The sequence below is a fragment of the Balaenoptera acutorostrata genome, chromosome 10 (genome assembly GCF_949987535.1).
Source record: "Balaenoptera acutorostrata chromosome 10, mBalAcu1.1, whole genome shotgun sequence".
Lineage (NCBI taxonomy): Eukaryota > Metazoa > Chordata > Mammalia > Artiodactyla > Balaenopteridae > Balaenoptera > Balaenoptera acutorostrata.
This window is the reverse complement of record NC_080073.1, coordinates 69350189-69371534: the sequence shown is the minus strand read 5'-3', so window position 1 is coordinate 69371534 and position 21346 is coordinate 69350189. Positions and strand designations below refer to the sequence as shown.

General features: G+C 49.6%; 1 protein-coding gene across 2 annotated transcripts in view; it reads left to right on the top strand.

Moving 5' to 3' along the window:
* CPNE5 (copine 5) overlaps positions 1–21346 on the top strand; it is an 86999-nt gene that overhangs the window by 26669 nt on the left and 38984 nt on the right. Inside the window, exons 4-9 of one of the 2 annotated variants that reach the window (XM_057554985.1) lie at positions 9801–9904; positions 11374–11413; positions 11628–11704; positions 13483–13542; positions 15674–15724; positions 16013–16076. In XM_057554985.1, coding sequence (XP_057410968.1) covers positions 9801–9904; positions 11374–11413; positions 11628–11704; positions 13483–13542; positions 15674–15724; positions 16013–16076 — 396 coding nt within the window. The remainder of the gene's footprint in view (positions 1–9800; positions 9905–11373; positions 11414–11627; positions 11705–13482; positions 13543–15673; positions 15725–16012; positions 16077–21346) is intronic. The other variant, XM_057554986.1, reaches the window with a different exon arrangement.

The following is a 21346-nucleotide window of genomic DNA, read 5'->3' as shown; positions in this document are numbered from 1 at the left end:
AATAAAATCATCTCCATGGGGGTCAGTAGGGGGTTAAATGAGATCATGAATGTGTGGAAGTGTTGTGAAGATGAGAAGTCACGATACAAAGCGGAAGGAGGAGGAGGATTTGATGGAAGGGAGAAACCTGGGAGAGGGGGGCATAGACAGGCTTCTGGGACAAGAGGTCACTGCTCAGAGCCAGAGCCCCGCCTGGCCTGGGCTCTTGTCACCGCCCATTTCCTAATCAGCTATGTGACCTCTGTCAGAGCACCCCATCCCTGCTTCCCTGCCTCTCTTTTCTCATTGGTTGAGAGGATCTGGTTCCTTCTGGCCCTAAAATCTTCAGTTCTGAGTCAACCTGTTAATCAATGAATGTTTACGGAAATCATAGGAAGGACCAGGACTGTGGGGTGTGTGTGTGTGTGTGTGTGTGTGTGTGTGTGTGTAGGGTTTAGAGGTGGGGTGGGAGTTGAGCAGAGGAATAGATCAGGGGCGCTCACCTGTGCCACCTGACCTGTAGAACCACCCAGCCCCACAGGAAGAATTAACCAGGTGGAAGGGACAGTCAGCACTGAAGAAGTTCAGAGGTTGGGCTGGGGTAAAGACTGATAGGACACAGTCCCAGCCTCATTCACAGTATTAACCTCTTATTGGTGAGTGACTCGATCAACTCCTAATTAATTAGGAGCCAGAATGCCTGAGTTTGAATCCTGTTCCTTCCACCCATTAGCTGTGTGACCTTGGGCAAGTCACTCAGTCTCTCTGAGCCTTATCTTAGTTTACTTTTCTGTAAAATGAAGATGATAATAGTACTGCCTCATAAGGTTATTATGAATATTAAATGAGTTAATATATGGAAAACACTTAGCACCTGGCACCTGGTAGGGCTTTGTGACAGTTGTTATCACTGTATTGAAGACCAACTGTGCAACAGATGCTCGGTGCAGGCTTTCATGCACATTTCCCTCTAGCTTTCCCCTGAAGAAGGAAGGATGTTCTGTTTTAGCGATGGGGAAATGCACCTTCCGAGGTGTTACCCAGGTGGCCTCACATAGATAATAAGTAACAGAACCCTGGCCAGTGGGGCTCCTGGGCCACTGGCCTGGCTACCTCTCTGCACCTCCCTGGCTCCAGCCCCCAGTGCCCACCCCACCAGCCATGGGCATCTGTGGGGAGTTGACCGACATGGTGGGAGACATCCCTGAACTGCTTTCTGTCACTGCCCCCAGCAAGTGGATTGTGAGGAAGAAGAAGAGGACCAGATTTTAGAAATCTGGAAGCAACAGAGAGAGCCTCTTCCCAGGCTGCCTTTGTTCTGCATCTCTAGTGTCTGAGCTGGGGATGAGTGGGCCAAGGGCACCCCTCCCCCCATTCTCACTAGCAGCCTCCTTGCCCAAGGGCTCCTCCTACCTTCCCTTTCCTGCAGTGGCCAGAGTGAATTTTCTTCTCTAGGCCTGGGTGGCTAAGCAAAATTTACACATTCTACTGCCTTTTTTCTAACTGAGGCCTGGGGCATTGCTAGGTGTTGAGGGGAGCCCACAGGGAGGGCAGAGCCTTGATCTTAATGGAGCAGCTGGTTTGTAAGAGCAAAGGGCCAGCCCTGAATTTTCCCCTCAGCCTCAACCTGTATGTGGAAGTTATGTGGAGAGAAACCACACAGAACTGGGACCTCCAGGGGACTTAAGCACAGAGGACCCCTTTAGATGGAGCATAGAAACCTTCTCAGGCATGGAAGGTGGGTAGGAAGTGTTAGCGGTTAGGGCCAGGAGCATCTCAGAGTTCAGAGACTTGGGAGATATATACTTCCTGGGTGGCTGGGCCAGGATTGGGGATTTATAAAGAACCAGAGTGTGGAATCACAAATTTACAGAGCATGTTTTATGTCCCAGGCTCTCTTCTAAGTATATTACATACACTAAATCAATTAAGCCTCCAACAACTCTATAAAGTGTGGATAAATGGTCATTTCCATTTTATGGGAGAGGAAATTAAGGCAGAGAGGTGAAGGTGTTGCAGGAAGGGGGACCCCTTCCAAGGCCCAAGGGTGGGCTCTTGTCTAACACTCGGAAATTAATTTTCTGAGGAGACACACACGCTGACAAAGCAAAAAACTTTATTCGGAAGGGGCGCCCGGGTGGAGAGCAGCAGGGTAAGGGAACCCAGGAGAACTGCTCTGCCACGTGGAGCACAGTCTCAGGTTTTATGGTAATGGGGTTAGTTTCCGGGTTGTCTCTGGCCAGTCATCTTGCTTGGCCCATATTTGGTCTGACTCAGGATCCTTCCTGGTGGTGCGTGCATCTCTCAGCCAAGATGGATTCCAGCGAAAGGATTCTGGGAGGTTAGTAGGACATATTATGGGCTGGCGTCTCCTCCTTCCTTTTGGCCCCTCCCAAATTCTTCCAGTTAGTTTTCAGCAGCAGCACCCTGTTCCTTATCAGGACCTCCTGTTGTGAGAAACTTATACAAGTGGTTATCATGGTGCCTGGCCAAGGTGGGCAGTTTCGGTCAACAGTTCCCTAACAAAGGGATTTAGCCAAGGTCACACAGCCAGTGAATAGCAGAGCCAGGATTTGAGACCAGGAAGCCTGGCCTCAGACTGCTCTATTTACTACTTCACTTTACTACCTTATGTGGGAACCCCTAAGATCTGCCTTCCAAAGCTAGAATTAGTGGTTCTTAAAGCTTTCTGAAGACATGCTTCCCTTTGAGAAATTGATGAAAACCATGGCTTCTCTCCCCAGAAAATGAGGACATGTACAGATATTTGCATTCAATTTCAGGGTGTCACAGCCCACTCAGAGCTGGTTCTAATCTAGCAGTTGCCCTTCCCTGCTGGGCTCTCTGGCATCTGTGTGGGTGGGGCTAGGATGGCTACTTTCTACAAAGCAGAGGCTGTGGTGAGAGTGCCCACCAAGGCCCACAGGTAGGATGGCTGGGCTGGGACCCTGCATCCCAGAGGGCTGTCACAGACCTTGGGTACCTAAGCTGCATGGGCAGGAGTCACACACTTTACTGGTGACATGAATGTTACCGTGTCTAAGAAGAATGGGGTAGGGGTGGGGACCGTTCTTCTTTGTGTTCAGGTGAGTTGGAAATGGTATGAGTGTGTGAATGTGTTTGTGAGAGAGAAAATATATCAGTCAGGGTCCCAGCAGGAAAGAGAATTCTACTCAGTTGTTTTCACTGAAGAGATTTAATGGATTTCTTTCAAAGGTACAGGTGAGGTTGAGGACACCCACAAGGGACAGTGCAGCACCCAGGGCCTGGCAACAACAGGGAGCTGTTTCCACCCAGGCTTGCAGGGGCAGTGGGAGGAGACAATGTTATTGTGTGTGAGTGAGAGGTGAGTGTGGTGGTGGGCGTGGGGAGAGCAGCCCCTCCCAGAACCATGGTGCTGAGACTGGGCCAGAGACGGAGGAAATAGCCCACATTCTCTCATCTCCCGTCTCCCATCTGCCATCTGCCATCTGCCAGTGCCTCCCACTGGCCAAACCCAACTGGAACCCACAGAGCAAAGGAACCAGGTGATGGAGTTTGACGGCAAACAATCTCCTGGAATGTAGAGCAGGACGGAGAAGGAGCTGGACAGGGTGGGGCGGCAGCAGGAGACTCTCCGGCATGGAGAACAAGCCTCCAAATCAGTCTAGGACTAACTGCCAGCCCAGTGCCCCCTGCAGGTCAGGAGGCCCATGTCTTGACATAGGCTTGCCCCTTCCCGGCCTTGTAGTTGGATGTGGGAAGGGAAGACCTTGCTGCCTGACCTGGGTTCTCAATCCCAGCCCTGCACTGGCCCTTGTCCCAGGGCAGTTTGGCAGGACAGCTGCCCACCTGCCCCCATAAATCTCGACTTCTATGTGTAGCACAGCCCCTGGGAGCCACTTAATTTAGTCCTCAAAGAAGTTTCAAGTCTGCCTCCCCTTTGAGGGTCTCGCTCAAACTGATGATATGTAATTAATGCTACTTAATTGATATTCTTGGGACTTAGTCATAGGGGTTTTAGGAACCCTTGCGAGCATCTTTTGTGACATGTCAGAAGCTTTTCCCACTGGGTTTTGTTGCCAGGGACAAGAAGTAAGCTTTTCAGACGGTGAATACCCTAATTTCCAGGCTTATTTCTCATTTGTACTTTCTCCTCTCTGGGAGGCTGTCCCAGCCCCTGGGGTCAAAGTCCCCTCACCTCCCCGACTGCTCAGCCCCTTCCCCAATTTCACACCACAGCCTCCCCAGTCCACACTTGCCACCTACCCAACAATTCTCTAGGGTTCTCTGTATCAGAATCACTTGGTAAAACAAAGCAGATTTTGGGCTTCCCTGCAGCTTTGTTAATCAGAGAATTCCTGTGCCTACCAGTGTTTGGTGGTCTGTGCCCCAGACTTGAGCAGTGTCAGGCCCCCTCCCATCCTTAGAGACCAAGTGTGGACAAAGGGCTTCAGAATGGAATGGAGGGAGGGACAGGCCCTTCCGGGGACCTGGAAGGGCGTTCAGGGCTGGCTTGGCGCAGGATTGCGAGTGGTGAGGGGTTAACCTACCTTCCCCTCCTCCCCAAGCCCCCCTTAGCAGAGTCAGATCTCGTGCCTTTGCGTGCTTCCCACTGCTAAAACCTCATCTCTCCCAGTCCCTTCTGGCTTGAAATCTCTAATTCTCTATGTAGAACGAAATACAACCAAATTATTATTATTATTTTTTTTTTAAACATCAGTTCAGCTGTGTTCTGACCGTCATTAATAGGGGTATAAATTGGGTCTGACACGGACCCAGTGGCTTCTTGGATTTTTAAAATCCAAGTTTTCACATTTTGTTTCCTTTGTTATTAGCCCAAGTAATGAAGGCTATAAAACATCTCTAGTAAGTCCCTGGGTTTAAGATTTCATTCGCATTAGTTTAGGATGTGCATATATGTTAATTACCCCTGGTCCTGGTAATTTATCACCGCCCAGCCAGGCTCACTTGTCCCCTTTCCTGCTCTAGGAGATATTGGGTGCCCTTGGAGTCCCCCTCCGTGTCCTGTTTCCAGGGGAACTCCATTTTCTTCTCCAGCAGAGATCAATCTCTAGGGAATTCCCCCCTACTGAGCTTCAAGTGCCATTTTAAAAGCAGCGCTGTCATCTTCCCTAATGGGTGTTTTCCTTGGAGTCTCTGCCGGGAGTGGAGGGAGATGGAAGGCTGCACAAAGGAATACTTGCCCCTTCTGGGCTGGGGTTTATATAAAATCCTGTCGGAGGGATTTTTTTATTGTGTTTGAGAGAGGAAGGCAGTGCATTGAGGAGGAGGTAGGTCCCTTTCTTAAGAGAGGATTCTCTCGAACCTGGGTGTTTTCCTGGAATAGTCTACATTCTAGAAAGCTATTAGGAGAAATTTTCTTTGCATCTGAAGACACGCAGTATTAAGAATTAGAAAGGGCAGGAGAGGAAAATGCAGGAACTCTTTTGCAACCAGAATTATAAGATCGTTATGGAATTTGTGGGGTGGGGCAGGAACCCAGTCTTATTCAACTCAATGTCCTTCCTATGGCCTTGCACACAGGGAGGCTTCTATAAATGCTTGTGAAGTAAACCTCATCTTTATTTGGCTTTCATAATGCTTGAGGACTCTTGGCAGTTAGATGAAGTAAAAATATAATGAGCCTTGGGGAGTATCTCTGCGCTTCCTAGATGAGATGCTGCCTGATTCGTGAATCATTTAATAAAGCCAATTAGATCTTCAAATTATATATATATATATATATATATAAATATAAAATGAGCTTTGGAGTTAGACATTCTTAGGTTTAGATCCCAGCTGTGCCTAGCTGTGTGAGCTTGGGCAAGTCACTTAACCTCTCTGGTTTTCAGTTTTCTCACTTGTAAAATGGGTAAATGGTCACAGGGTTTTTGTGAGAATTGAATGAGATAATTCAATGATCCACTTGATCTACTAAGCATTCAGTAAGGGGCTCAGTAAATGTTAGTTTTCTTCCTTCCTCCTACCGTGTTCCTACTGAGAATCTGTGGTTCTCAACTCCATCTGCATCTTAGAATCATGTAGGAAACTTTTAAAAAATACAGTTGTTCAGGCCCCACCCATTGAGATTCGGATTTAATTGGCCTGTGGTAGGGCTTGAGCATGGATGGGGTTTTTTTTTGTTTTTTGTTTTTTGCTGTGCTTCCCCTACCCGGGATTGAACCCTCACCCTCGTCAGTGAAAGCACGGAGTCCTAACCACTGGACCTCCAGGGAATTCCAAGCATGGGTATTTTTAAAAATCTCCTGTTAAAGGATACTTTTTTTAAAGGTAAAATCATGATTCCCATAGAAATAGAAAATGAACACACGGCAAAGATTTATTCAACTTATTAATCAATGAGGGACCCAGAAAGATGTTATAACTGGTTCAAATAATTCCAACAACACACACATATATGAAATCAGGAATGCTGAAATGAATTTACAAATAGCTGCAAAATTGGTCTGTATCCACAGGGTAATAATCAAATAATCAATTGCATTCCACTGAGGAAAATCCATTTGCATTTCTATGGATAAAACCATCTGCATTACTCTATGCTTTCTGTAATTTACCGAGTTGTGACGTAGCTCAGAGATGATGAACGATGCAGACCTCTATGAAATCAGATACCTGGACTAGTATGCAAAACAGGACGCCCAGTGATCTGCTTTTTTGTACATTTTAATAACGTTCACACTTCCCCAGCCAGGGGGGAGCACCCTGCCTTAGACCTTTGTATATAGTTCTGTTAACAGTGTTATCACACTGTATCGTAGTTATTTGTGTTTGAGCTGTCCCACCTATGATAGAGAAGTCCTTAAGTACAGGATTCGTGTTCTATTTATGTTTGTAACCCAGCACCCACCACACTGCCTGGCCTACTTTATAAGTGCTTAAAAACTGTTGAATTCATAATTGAATTGGGTAACTCTAAGAAGCAAGCAGAACAAGTATTATTCTCCATCTTCTGATGAGGAAACTGAGGCTTTGAAAGTCTCCGATCAAGTCACACAGTCAGCTTGTGATGAAGTTGGGACTCAAACCCTCTCATCGATTTCCTCATTCAACCTTACTTCATTCAACAATGAGTACCTACTGTATACCAGTCACTGGGAGCAGTGGACTTCTGCCGTCCTTGCCCTCAGGACCTTATATGTAGGGCAACATGGCGTAGAGAACGTGAGCCAGAATGCCTGGGTTGTGCCTTGAAGTCAGCAGCTATTAGCCATGTGACCCTGGACAAATTACTTGGCTTTTTGGTGCTTTCATTTTCTCATCCATAAAATAGGGAAGCCTACCAAAAAAGGATTAAATAAGGTAATACGGTGTGAAGTGTTTACTGCAGCTGCTGGTGCTATAATCATGTGGGACTGTGAGCCTGTGACTCTGTTAAACACTGTGTCAGGTCCTGAGCTGCAAAGATGAGGAAAACTTGGATCCTCCCCATTGCTTGAGAAGCTCAGTCTAGTGGAATGGAAAGAGTAGATCATTATCAGGTCTTGTGATGAGTGCAGCCATAGGGATGTGAGGAGGATTATGGGAGTGCAAGGGAAGGGGTGGGAGTTAGAGAGCTGGACTTTCGGGGAGCTGAGTCCTTAAGCATTAGCGATTGGCCTACCTGGGGTACCTGCCAGGAGGTGGCTATTGCAGTGATTGAGGTGAGAAAATGAAGAGTCCTGACCAAGGCCACGGAAGAGGAGGCAGGGAGAGGGGAGAGATTTAGCTGATGGAATTGACGGGAATGAGAGATTGATTCTCTGTGGGCCTGAGGGCAGGAAGGTGCCAAATCTAGTGCTCCCCAGATGACCCCACACTGCCTTGGGTGGGAGGTTCTCTTTGCAGGTTTCTAACTTACTTCAGGGGAGAAGGGGACACCTAGCTATGTCCCAGATAACTGGAGACATGCTAAGAATGATTGACAACCTATTTAAAATATTTTCATTTTGTCTGCCTATCTTGTTTAGTTTGGGGAATATCATGCCCTACCATCATGGAGTGTACAGTGCTTTTACACTTTATCTTTTAGACCCATATCCCTTTTTAAAAATAAAATCTCACCAAATATATCTAGTGGATTGAAGACGTAAAAGAGCTGCTTTGATGGAACTGGTAGCCCGGAGCGGTGCCCACACTGCCCCCCCCCCTCCATGACATGGGAAGGCTCCTGGGAGCTCCCAGCTCTGTGGACCACAGTCTAGCCCAGTGGTTCTCCAAGGGAGGTCCCTGCACCAGCAACATCAGTGTCACCTGCATTTTTAGAAGTACAGATTCTTAGCCCTCATCCTAAACCCACTGAATCAGAACCTACAATCTATGTTTTAACAAACCCTTTACATAATTCTCATGCCCAGAAATGGGGAGTGACTTGCTTTAAGTCATTCAGGGAGTTTAATGCGATTTAATTATTGAGTGTCCAGTGTGTGCCAAACTCTAGTGTATATGTTGCAGGGGTTACCAAGAAAGTTAAGTCTCTGAATTAGTTATGCATTGCTGAGTAACAGATTAGCCCACAGCTTAGCCACTTAAACAACAGGGTCATGGATCTGGGTGTAGCTCTGTGGAATCCTTTACATCAGGGTCTCTCACAAGGCTGTAGTCAAGGTGTTGGCCAGGGCCTCAGTCTTCTCAAGGTTCAGCTGGGGCAGGATCCACTTCTAAGTTCACTCAGTGGTCTTTGGTAAGATTTAGATTCTCAGGGGTGGGTTGGCTGATAGCCTTGGTTCTTTGCCACATGGGCCTCTCCATAGGGCAGCTCACATCATGGCATGTGGCTTCATCAAAGTGAGCAAGCGGGCTTCCCTGGTGGCGCAGTGGTTAAGAATCTGCCTGCCAATGCAGGGGACACAGGTTCGAGCCCTGTTCTGGGAAGATCCCACATGCCACGGAGCAACTAAGCCCCTGAGCCACAACAACGGAGCCTGCGTGTCTGGAGCCTGTGCTCCGCAACAGGAGAGGCTGCGATAGGGAGAGGCCCGTGCACCGCGATGAGGAGTGGCCCCCGCTTGCCGCAACTGGAGAAAGCCCTCGCATAGAAACCAAGACCCAACACAGCCAAAAATAAATAAATAAATAAATTAATTAATTAAAAAAAAAAGAAAAGTGAGCACGCAAGAGAGAGAGGGCGCCCAAGACGGAAGCCATAGTCGTTTATAACATAACCTTGGAAGTGGCTTGTGCTCTAGTCCAGTCTTCATTAGAAGTGAGTCACTAGCTCCAGCCCACATTCAAGGGGAGGGGATTACACAAGGGCAAGAGATGGGACCTTCAAAGATCCCACAGTCCCTGTCTCTGCCTTGCATTTACAATTGGGGCATCAAATCAATACACACCTAATGAGGAATCAGTCAGAGAAGGAAGGCGGTCATAGAGGTGGCACAAGTTCAGTGGTGGCTCAGAGAGAAGTAATTCTCTGGTTGGAGGAATCAGGAAGGTTTCCTGGAGGAGGCGGCATTAACAACGGGCCTTGCAGGAGTGGAGGATGTGCCATTGGCTGAGAAGGGGAGGCCTGGTGGAGGACACAGCCCAGGCAAAGGCAGTGAGGTGAGCAAGTGAAGGGCCTGCTCAGGTATCCAGGTATCAAAACCATCTCACTTGAGTGGAGCCTATATAGAGAAAGGGAGAATAAAGTGACACTGGAGATGGGAGCCATAGGTGGACAGCTTCCACTGTAGATGTGGGAGATCTCCCCTTGATGGGGGGGTGGGGGTGGGGGCAGGAGCTGGGAGAGGCGTGGCTTCCATCATTACGGGGTTCAGGACTGAGGGGCTCCGAGCCCCGTGCTTCCCTGTTCCACCAGCCTGGCCGTGCGATCCACGCCCCATCTCCTCTTGTAGTTCGGACGCACTGAAGTCATCGACAACACACTCAATCCCGACTTTGTGCGCAAATTCATCGTGGATTACTTCTTCGAGGAGAAGCAGAACCTCCGTTTTGACCTGTAAGTAGAAGATCGTGCTGAGGATGGAGCTGGGGAAGGAACCATGGCTGGGAGGTGGGGCTACAGGACCTGTAGTGGGGCGGGAGTTTCCTCACTAGGGAAGGTAGGGGGGAGCTGTGATAGTAGAGGAACCCAGGGTTGGCCTGGGATAAAAGTGACAATTAGCTGAATCCAGCCCCACCTTCATCAGGAGGTGGAAAGGAGGTGGGGAGGGGGAACAAATGCACCCCCCCCCATTTGTCTCAGTGTGGGAGGGTGCTGGGCAAGCTACCTGATTCGGGGGGGTGTTGAGGAAAGATCTTGGGGGCAGCCCAGCTCTAATTCTGGGGAGCCCTTTTCCCCCCAGCTTCCCATTGACCTCTCCCTCTGTCAAAGCTTGTTCTGGGAGAGGGTCCCCTCCAGTTTCCCCTCCTGCAGAGGTAACTTGGCTGATGGGGCTCAAAGCATCTGTGTGTTTATCACAAAGATGCAGAGTGCCCCTCTCCTGAGGTTAAGGATGATGGTGGGATTTTAGTCTGATGAGCAGGTGGAGGAGTGGTGTTTTGTTGTTTTTTCGGGGTCTAGGGTGATTAGAAAGGACTGTACCCTAGAGAATTGTGGACTGAGTGGGGAAGAAAAGAGGGGTTGGCACCTGAGAGAGCAAAGGAAAAAAATGCAGTGAAAGGAAATGACTTTGGAGGCAGCAGTAGGAGGACTTGAGGCCCAGAGCAGTCAATGCAGCCCATTGTAGGGAAGTCACCTGGTGACACTTTGGAGAGAGGAAGTGCTCAGGGAAGGGAACTGGCACAATGACGACTGCCCCTCAGCAGGAGTTGTCTGTACCTAGAATGACTGTTTGGCTACACAGATGGCCAGTGTGAGTAGAGGCGGGATGCAGGAGGGAAGGGCTGCAGGTGAGGCTGTGGGTGAGCCGGCCCCAGGTGAAGGGAGGTGCCCAGCTGCAGGATCAGCTGCCTGTGGCGGGCTGAGGTACAGGTATTCATGCCCCCCTCTTTCTTGAGTGCCCAGGTCTGAGGGCAGTGTGGGCAGGCCTGGGCAAAAGGGAACAATCAGGGAAGGTCAAAGGCAAGGTACTGAAGTCCAAGGGCAGCTGAGCCTTAGCTGGGAAGATGGGAGAACAGTCAGTGAAGAGCAGGGTGGCTCGGGTACCTGTGAACCAGCCAGGGTGGCAGAGCAAGTTTATTTATTTTTTCAATTTTTAACGAGGTATAACATATATAGTGAAGTGCCCAAATCTTAATAGCGCTACCGCAATGATGCATTTTGATATCCATTTACCACCCAGATCAAGAGACAGACTAGCACCTTAGAAGGCTCCCATTTGCATCTCCCTGCTATTACTCCCAGAAATATCCACTGTGTTGGTGCCTGGTTTTGGGGGAGCAGGGGTCCTGGCTCAGCTCAAGAAGCCAGGCAATTTGGGGCAGGATGCCCCAGCTGCCTTCACCATCTCTCTGTGTTCCCTGCAGATATGACGTTGACTCCAAGAGTCCTGATTTATCCAAACACGTGAGTTCTGCCAGTGCCTGCCCAGCAATTCTGAAAGTCTCTTAAATGCCAAACTCTGAGTTGGCCTTGGGCTTCACTGTGACACAGAGTGTGTCTGATGCTGCATCCTGTCATTTCAGAGCCCTCATACTTCCAGGGGTGGGGTGATGGGGGAGGTGGGATGGCTGTGAGCAGAGTGGGTGACAGTGGTCTTTTCTGTACTCTGGATGTGCAGGATTTTCTGGGCCAGGCCTTCTGCACCCTTGGAGAGATTGTGGGGTCCCCTGGGAGCCGCCTGGAGAAGTCCCTCACGTAAGTGTTCAGGGGAGTGGGACCTGTCTGGTTTGCTTCCTCAGTGATGGGCCAACTTCCTATTCATCCTTGCTGAGGGCTGGCTCAGGGGAGGGGCAAAGCAGTCAGCCAGTCATAACAGACAATCGAAAATAAGGAGACCTCGTGGGCCTTGCCCTTGCAGGGCTTTTAACCCAGTTATCTTGGAGGGACCCTGGCTCAGTTATTAGAACCCCATGTTCTTTAGCATGGCCCGAGATACTATCTACCCCACTCCCACACCCCACCCCATCATTTTACAGGGGAAGAAACTGAAGCCCAGAGAGGGAAATTGATTTGCCCAAGGCCACACAGCTAGGAAGTAGAAGAGCTGGGATTTGAACCCAGGGATCTACTCACAAAGAGTATTCCTCAGATTGTTCATAACTTGTTGAGGCCAGAGCTGGGCATGGTGAGGCCCTCCCTATCCTGCCCTGCCCCTGCATCATAGGGTTTTAAGTGCTTTTAGGGGAAGACTATTATTACACTGAGCAGGCTCTGGGATGTGGAGTCCCAAGGCTTCTCACAGTGGAGCCTAAGGGTGGCTTCAGGGACCAGCCAGGTTGGCCAGGTGATGGGGTGACCTCTCTTGTCCCTGTTTCAGGAAGCCCCAGGAGTAGGGCCCAGGCAAGAGAGGCCTGCACACTAGGACAAGTGTCCAGGTCATAGGGCAGGGTGGGCAGAAAAGCCCCCCACTTGCTTCTGCCAAGTTCACACTGGATGCTGTCCCCTCACCGTGATCAATAACTGCAGAATGTGTTATTGTGTGTGTGTGTGGGTGGTCTCTCTCCCAGGCCCTTGTCTCTGACCCCCAGTAACTATGTGGTAACTTCAGGGTCCCCAGAAAGGCCTCACTGTCCCCCCAAAGGTCTCATCCTCTGGGTTCACAGAAAATAGTGATAAATAGCTATCATTTATTGAGAACAGGGAGTAAACTTATGTTTGGGGGCTCTGAAGTTTATAGAGTTTGGGGTCCCAGGAGTGAGTTTGTGTCTGCCCCTCTCAGCTCCCCACTGCCTGGATCAAATGCACATGAGTTATTTGGGTCTGTGCTGTCCCCTGGCCCACCTTTGGTGGAGGGACACACCTTCAGGAGGGATCAAGGAAGACTTGGGGTAGGGGATGGCTAGTGGTAGGAGCCTTAAAGGGTAAGCGGGATCTAAAATGTCGAGATGCTGGGTGTTGGTGAAGGAGGGGGGATCTACTCTCCCCACTGAAGACACATGAAGTTTTCATGTGTCTAAGTCTAGTTGTCTCCCAGGCTAGACCTATGAATGGCTCCCTTTCACTGGGCATCTATTCTGAACCAGACAGTCTTTTGTCTCCATGGTCTCATGTGATTAGCTCAGCAATCTCCCCATTTCACAGCCCGAACACTGAGGCTCAAAGAGGTAGAGCAGAGGTTCTCAAACTGTAGCAGGCATCAGCATCACCTGGAGGGCTTGTTTAGTACAGACTACTGGGCTCCAACTCCAGGTCTGGGCAAGGGCCTGAGCATTTACATTTCTAACACATTTCTAGGGGCTGTGATGCTGCTTGCCTGGGGTCCACACTTTGAGAACCACTGGGGTTGGAGCTGCCCAGGGCTTCACAACAAGGTTTGGGAAGAAGACCTCTCCTTCCTCTGGCCTGTGGCTCTTGGTCCTGTTTTGATGTTTGACCCAGAACAGAAACCCGTCTCCAAGAATCTAGATGCCGAGTGCTCTGGCCTCTCAGGATGGGGGTACTCAGCTCATGACCTGCTCTCTCTCTCTCCACAGAATAGGAGCATTCAGCCTGAATTCCAGGACAGGCAAACCCATGCCAGCTGTATCCAACGGGTAGGCCACCAGACATCTCTGGCCCTGGAGTCCTCAGACATTCAGCCAGCTCTGCAGAGAGGGCCTCAGAGCCCTGGCCCAGTCCCTGCTCCTACCACTGTGCCTTCAGCCCTGGTCAGGGACACAGAGAGGGTCCTGGGTCCCTCCTAAAGTGGCACTTTGGGCCACTCCGCAGCTGGCCCTCCCCCCGTCCAGGCTAGAGCTCCCACATCCCCAACCCCAGTGGCTCATAGGACTTCAGGGAGCAGGGTGGGGCTTAGAGGTAGGGGCTGTTTCTGGGAATCAGCAGGGGCTGGGCACTCTTCCTTCCCTTCCTCTCCCCCGGCCAGTTTTCTTCCACCTCCCACCTCCTCTAACCCTTCCCCTCTCTTCTCTTCATCTCCTCCCCGTCTTCTCCATTGCTTCCACTGCTGGATGTCAGCCTGCTCACAGAGTGGCTTCTGCTAAATCCTTACTTTCCGCATTTGCTTACCAGCTGCGGTGGGCTGGCCTTGTTCCCTCAGCCCCCACCCTGAACATCTGCTTTTGGCTGGCGTCACGCAGATATGGCAACGAAGACCCTCCCACTCTTTCCCTTTCCTCTCCTGGTTGGAGAAAGGGTCCTCACCTGGCAGGGGTGGGGAAGCCAGGGTAGGGAACATCTGCTTGGGGGACCAGCCTGGAGGTGCCTCTGGAGATGAGCATTTTGGCTGAGTAAGCAAAGCTCCACTGGCCTTTGCAGAGGGCTCCTAGAAGTTGGGGTCCCAGCAGCTGGATTGGCCACCAGACTAGCGGGATGTGGGAAAGAGGCCTTCAGGGGACCCAGGGATGCTCACAACCCAGGAAGTATATGGATGCTGGTTTATAAGAAGAGTAGAGAAGCAACAATTGGAGAGGGAGCAGGAGTCAGAGAGAGAAACAGAAAGGGAGAGCAAGAAAGACCAGAGAGAGGGAGGGAGGGAGAGAGAGAGAGAGAGAGAGGCCGAGCAAGCGGGTGGGAGCAGATTGGGGCTGAGAGCGTGGAAGGAAAGATTGGAAATAGAAGAGGGGCTAAGAGGCAAAGAGAGGAGCAGTTGGAGAACCATTGGACAGAGGAGGCTGGTGTGAGGATTCTATCTCCCTGGTCAAACAAATCAATCTTTACTAGCAAGGAGGGCCAGATTGGGGGGCGGGGGAGGTAGGGAGGGGCTTTGGGTTACTCAGACCAGCTGCCCAAGTCTAGGGGGACAAGCTGGCAGGCACCGCCACCTGCCTATGGCAGGGGAACCTCGAGATGCAGCCCCTGCTCTGCTCACCTGATTTGGAGAGATTTGGGCTGTCTCATCAGCCCTCAGGGCCAGCTCCCATGCCTCCCCTGTTTGAGAACCTCTCCCTTTAAGAGCTGGCACGGGGGAGAGCTCCATCAGTGGTTCTCAAAATGTGATCCACAGTCAACATGCTGGTGGCCCTGAGGCTGGCCCAAGTGTGGGGCTGGATTTTATCAGCTTTGCACAATTGTAAAGGAAACCGGGCAGGGAGAGAAATGGTGCTCTTGAGGGCCTTCTCTGTGCCAGGCACTATGTGTGTGCATATTAGTTAGTAAAATGGATGCTACAATTACACCCATTTTATGGGCCAGGAAACTGAGACTCAAGAGAGGTGTAGTAGTGAGCCCAAAGTCACACAGCTACTGGACAACATGCCATTTTCTTCTCCCTTCCAGTGGCCCCTGGCTGCACTGGGACCCCCCTGGGTTAGTCCTGAACATCGGAGTGGGATGGGCTGGTGCCTGGGGGAGGGGTCCCTCCTGATCAAAGGAAGAGGTAGTGCAGATCCCCTGGGTAGAGCCCCACCCTGGGAATTGCCCTCCTAGAGGGGATTCTCTGGGTGGGCTGACTTCATGTCCTGGTTGCCTCCCTCACAGAGGACGCACATGGTTGGCCGGGATCTCTCCCCCAGAGAGACCCCAGCCAAGAAGTTTAAGGGGAGGGAGCCATGGGAGAGGGCCCGGCAAGCTGCCACCAAGAGTATACCAGTCCTCCTGCTTTACCCCCTCTTACTGCTCTCCCACCTACGATGAATCAGAGTGGCTCAGAGCTGGAATGTTCCGGGACTCTGGGGATCAGCTGGGCGCAGGGTGGGGTGGCTAGCCCACGAGGTCTTTTGCCCACAGAAGTGGTCTTTGGATGGAAAGTTTGAGGACCACTGGTCTGGAAGCCTCCGGGTGAGTCTGGATGCTTTTCCAATTCTAGGACTTTCACTGCAGACAGTACCCTTCTTGGCGGGCTCTTGGGGAGCAGGGGGCGGGGCAGCTCCAGGCCTGGGGGCCTGGCCCAGGAAGTAGTGCCCTAGGCCACAGGAGACTCTGTCTTCTTAGGGGCTTTGGGGCAGATCTGCTGGATGGTTGGGGGGGGGGGTGGGAGGAGGATGAAGAGGGCTGATTCAGGGAGAGTTCAGGCCTGTGTCTCTGTCTTTGTCTGACTTTCCAATCTTTCATCTTCTCCTCTCCCAGTGGTGTCCCAGGGAAGAAATGTGGCACCATCGTCCTGTCCGCTGAGGAGCTCAGCAACTGCAGGGTGAGTGGCAGAGGGACTCCGGGACAGGACCTGGTGGGGGTGGGGATGAAGCAGTGACAGAGAGCAAGCTGGCCTCTCTGTGACCCTGGGACCACAGGGTCGTTATGTGTCGTTGGAGGGACTGGGGGAAGACAGGGCTCCTCAGTCTGACCTGGCTGTCGTAGAAGTCCACAATATCGGAGCTAGAAGGTGTCTTCCCTTTTTACAGCTGAGCTGAGGCCCAGAGACAGGAAGAAACTCGCCCACAGTCAGCAGCAGAGCTGGGCTGGGAGCCCTGGTCCACTCCCCATCATGGCCACCGCTCACTTGTCCTTGAGCCAAGACTGCCTTGGCACTGACACTGGCAACAGAGGGGCCTTTTCAGTCTTGGAGCCTGGGCGCTTGGCATTTAGTCGTCATTTTTCACTTTTAGCTCTGGAGTAGGGTGACACCCCTGCATGGGGCTGAGGGAGTGAGAGCATGTGGTGTGTGTGTGTGTGTGTGTGTGTGTGTGTGTGTGTGTGTGTGTGTGTGTGTTGGGAAGCCAGAGTCTGCAATCCTAGGCAGCCCTTGGTTTTGCTTCTTCTGTGGCACCGTGGAAAAGAAGGAGATGGGGACAGCTGGCAGGTAGCCGAGCACCGAAGAAGGGGCTCAGGGGACCCAATAGCTAATAATGCTGATAAAATGCAGTAATGATGATAGTTTCTGTCTGTCAATGTCTGGGCATTTTACATGTTATCACTACTTCTGACAACAATCCTAAGAGGTAGGGTAACCATTGTCATTCCCATTTTATGGTTGAGGAAAGTGAGGTTCAGAGAGGCTAATCACCTGTTCAAGGACAATAAGTGGTAGAGCCAGGGTTCTAATCCAGGTCAGCCTGATTCTGAAACCCAGGCTTATTCCCCTAAACTACCCAGGCTTGCATGCCCCTTAGGTTAATTAGGAGCCACAGGTGAGAACATAGAAGGTCATAAGGAGAAACGGAGGAGACAGCGACAGTGTGAGCACAAGACCAATTCTGGGGTAACCTGGGAACTCAGCTTCCTATGGGGCTGGATCCAGCTCAGATTAGAGGGCCTGGGAGGGATGAGGAGAAACAGCATTTTCTGACCTTCCTGGGAAGGCAGTATAACTATTGTATCCATTAGCTATCAGTATTTACCATATTAGAAGTTAAAATTGAGGGATTTCCCTGGCAGTCCAGTGGTTAAGACTCCACGCTTCCACTGTAGGGGGCGCAGGTTCAATCCCTGGTTGGGGAACTAAGATCCCACATGCAGCAGCACGGTGCGGCCAAAAAAAAAAAAAAGAAATTTAAATTATGTATTAATTCATTTAAAAATAACAATAGTTTAACCCATTATAGGTTAACAGAAGTAACATCTTTTTTGAAAAATAACTATATTTTCCAAAATAAAAGTCATTTAGTGAGAAGGGTGCTTTACTTTATATTAAAAAAAATCGCTTTAACGTCTGGCTTAACAGAAGAGCTGGGTTCTCATATCAGCTTCTGCAGTCAATCTGTTATGATATCACTGTTGGATAACTTCTAGAAAACTCCATGTCTTATCAGCATTATTATGAAAATAGCTTTGGCCTCGTGGACTCCCTTGGGGGTTCCTGGTCCATACTTTGAGAACTACTGGTATGTATGGAGGTATAAATTGTTAGCCAATATTAATTGAGCGATTATTCTGAGACACACACTGTGCTAAGTGGTGTATAGTGTCAGTTTATTTATCTGATGTATGTATCCGTAGAATGATGTATTATAATATCTGATGTATTATGGTCCTCATTTTACAGAGAGGTTAAGGGACCTGCCCAAGATCACACAGCCACTGAGTAGAAGAGATGTGAACCCAGGCAGTCTGGTCCTAGAGCCAGGGTCTTTAATGACTAGGCTGTAGTGTCCCAAACTCTGCTTTCAGGGGCTTCCAGTTGGAGAATAAGACACAGAATTGTTAGGACAGGGCAGTATAACAATGACCAAATCATCTCAAACACAATTGCTCAATCTGGTTTCTCTACTTGTCTGTTTACCTCAGTGGGTCTGGAGGAACTTGACCGCAGGACTAAACCTCCCCCTCGTATACACCCAGCAGAGGGCGTGGCGTGCAGTAGGTGATCACAGGGCTTCTTTCGTGAATCTGTGATTGAATGAATAGGAAGCACAAACCAAATGTTTAGTAGCAGGTGATGATGAAAACTCCTATGCCTATATATGCTGGCGACCTCAACGCTGTCAGAGTCCCAACAAGGGAGAGAATGCAGCTGATGTGTAGACTAGAGCTTCTGTTCAAGCTTCCTGAGCCTCAGTTTCCCCACATGTATGCTGGGGCTGATAGGCTGGCTCTGAGGATTAAAGGAGATCGTGAAGGTGCCTGTGCCTAGCAGGGGCTGGGCTCCTAGTGGGTGTCTGGGAAAGGTTGAATCTGAATTCCCTGAAGCCTAGATTCAGTTTGCCCCCATGCTTATAACTCAGTCGGTGACTTCCTCCCTAGTTTGTAATTAAATAAAGTAATGTAAGTGAAAGTGCTTTGGAAATTCTAAAGCTGTAGACAAAGCTGGGTGCTGTTATTGGTCTAGTTTTCCGGGATTGGTAAACAGTCTGAGTTTAATACCCATTAGGCTCTGCCTCCTCCTCCTCCTTCCCCACTCCTCCCTTCCCCTCCTTCATCCAGGGATGACAGCAGTTTCTTTGATTTAAGCTGTTTCAGAGCAAGTGGGGTTTGGGGGGGGCTCCCTCCCTTCCTCTTGATATTGTCAGCTCCTTTTCTTTTGGGGCATCTTTGGCTGAGTTCTATCTTTCCCTAGAATACTTGCAAGGAAAAGAGACTAATTCCCAGCATCTGGCTGAATTAAAATAATTACATCTGAACGGCTTTGCTTCTGTCGTTCCAGCATTCAGTAGGAGGATCAAAGGAAGAGGGTGGAGTCTGAGAGATGGTTTTTCACCAGAGCAGGGCTTCCTGCTCAAATGAATATATTCTGTCAAAGCAGACAAACCCTCCCTTCATCCATGGGGATGGTGTGGGCGGGCAGGGACCAGCAAAGGATTAGAGTAGACTCCAGCGGGTCACCAGCGTGCTTTGATGGGTTATAGAAAAACCCTTCTCATCTGGAATTTAAATACCAAGAAAGTTCCAACAATCCGAATTTGATCCAAAATATTATTCAGTGATGCTTGATGTTGACAACGACAAGTTAATCTCCTGAAGGGGCTCTGAATGACCAAAGAATTCATTATGTTCATCAGTAAAACAATGATTTTTCTGTGTAATACTGAGCAATATTTGCATAGTCCTCAGAGTTGACCAAGACTCTCATGTTAACAGTCTATTTGATTGTCACCATGGGGCTCAGGCCTGGGTAGGTGTGAGTAACCCAGTGTACACGTGCAGAGAGGTTGAAGTGACCTGCCTAAGATAGCAGGATTCTAGCCCAAGCCTTGGTTCAGGGAGTCTTTCCCTCACCCAGGGAAGTCCCGAGTCTTCATGGTACATGGAACAGCTGTGGGCTTTGTGGTCTTTGTCAGGCCAGTAGCCTTTAGCAGGCATGGTGAGTGGCTGGGCTTCTGGAGAGAGGCAGGGGGGTGTTGCGGGTGCAGGAAGCAGATAGCTCCTTGCCTTCCCCTCCCCAGACCCTTAGCTACCCTTAGGGCTGCCAGCCACCCAGACCAGCCTTGCTCTGGAGCCAGGAGATCCTGGCCGGATGCACATTCTCACTGCCTCCCAGTCAGGTCCCTGCACACACTGGCCAAAGTGTGGCTCACCTCTCACAAGCCAAGGGAGTCAAAGCTTCACACTGCAGCTGCCCCTCCCCCACCCCTTTTAGGTATCACCAGCCTGCTCGTGTATTCATTCATTTCATTTCATCAGATATGCTTTGGCTCAGTTCATGCCCTCCCAGAGTTTCCAATTTAGTATGAGAGACAGAAATTGCCAACCAGCAATCAATCACAGTACAGCAGTGGTCCTCAACCCTGCCTCTTTTTTATAACAAATATTTTATAGCACTCTTTAGTATCCTGAAGGAAAAGTCATGGATATACTACACGCTATTCCAAAATACATACAGGTGAGGCAATGAGCCCTTGCAGCTACCTGGGGGAAGATGGATCCAGGCAAAGAGATTAGCTCTTGCAAAGGCCCAGGAACAGGAGACGAGTGATGAGTGACATCAGAGAGGCAAGGGTGTGGGTGAGTGTGGGGGCCAGGTTGTGTGGGACCTTGTGGCCGGAGAGCTTAGCTTTGAATCCTGTTAAAGTCAGAACTCTCATTGTTCTAAAGACAAACTTCAGAGAGAGCCCAGTGTCTCTATATGGGAGGCTCAGGAAGAGTCCTGGGAGGGAGGGAGAAAGATAAGAAGAAAGAGGTAAGGTGAAGTGGGGTGAAGTGGTGAAGGTTTTCTGAGTGTCAGAATATGCAGGTTGATGTTTGGGAAAAATGTGTGTGTGGCCAGCACGGGTGTAAGTGTCCTGCATGATAAATGATCAGGATTCAGACATCACCTTTTAAAAAAGTTAATTTGTAATGTTTTGGTCTTAGAAATTATCTTTCTGGTTAAAAAAAAAAACAGAATGAAAGAAAACAAAACAAAAACATTTTTCCTGATGCTAGAAAAATAACATGTTTCTAACAGACAGTTGGAAAATACAAAGAATAGAAGCATCAACAAGAGATAATCACTGTTGACATTTTGATGCATTTCCTCCAAGGTTTTTTTTCTGGGCGTACAAATATATAGTTTTTTCTTATAATTAGTAGAATATGGTAACCAGATTTATTTTCCCATGTCACTAGATATTCTTGGAAGACATTTTTAATAGCTGTATATCATTTTTCTGTTTATGGATGGGCCATAATTTATTAAAGCTATTCTCTTAAAGGAAACAGTATAATTAATACTGCAGTGAACATCCTCATAGCTGAATTGTTCCATTTTTCTTTGAACTTTAGTTGATGGATTTTGGTTAGTATCCCAGACACACAGGCTCAGTGAGCAGGAGGAAAAACAGTCAGTCTGGAGTATTCAGCCTCTGAATGACCAAATCAACAGTTACACAACTGATTGGATTGCTTGAGAAGTCAGTCATTAAGACAGCAGAGAGGGCTTCCCTGGTGGCGCAGTGGTTGAGAATCTGCCTGCCAATGCAGGGGACACGGGTTCGAGCCCTGGGCTGGGAAGATCCCACATGCCGCGGAGCAGCTGGGCCCGTGAGCCACAACTACTGAGCCTGAGCGTCTGGAGCCTCTGCTCCGCAACAAGAGAGGCCGCGATAGTGA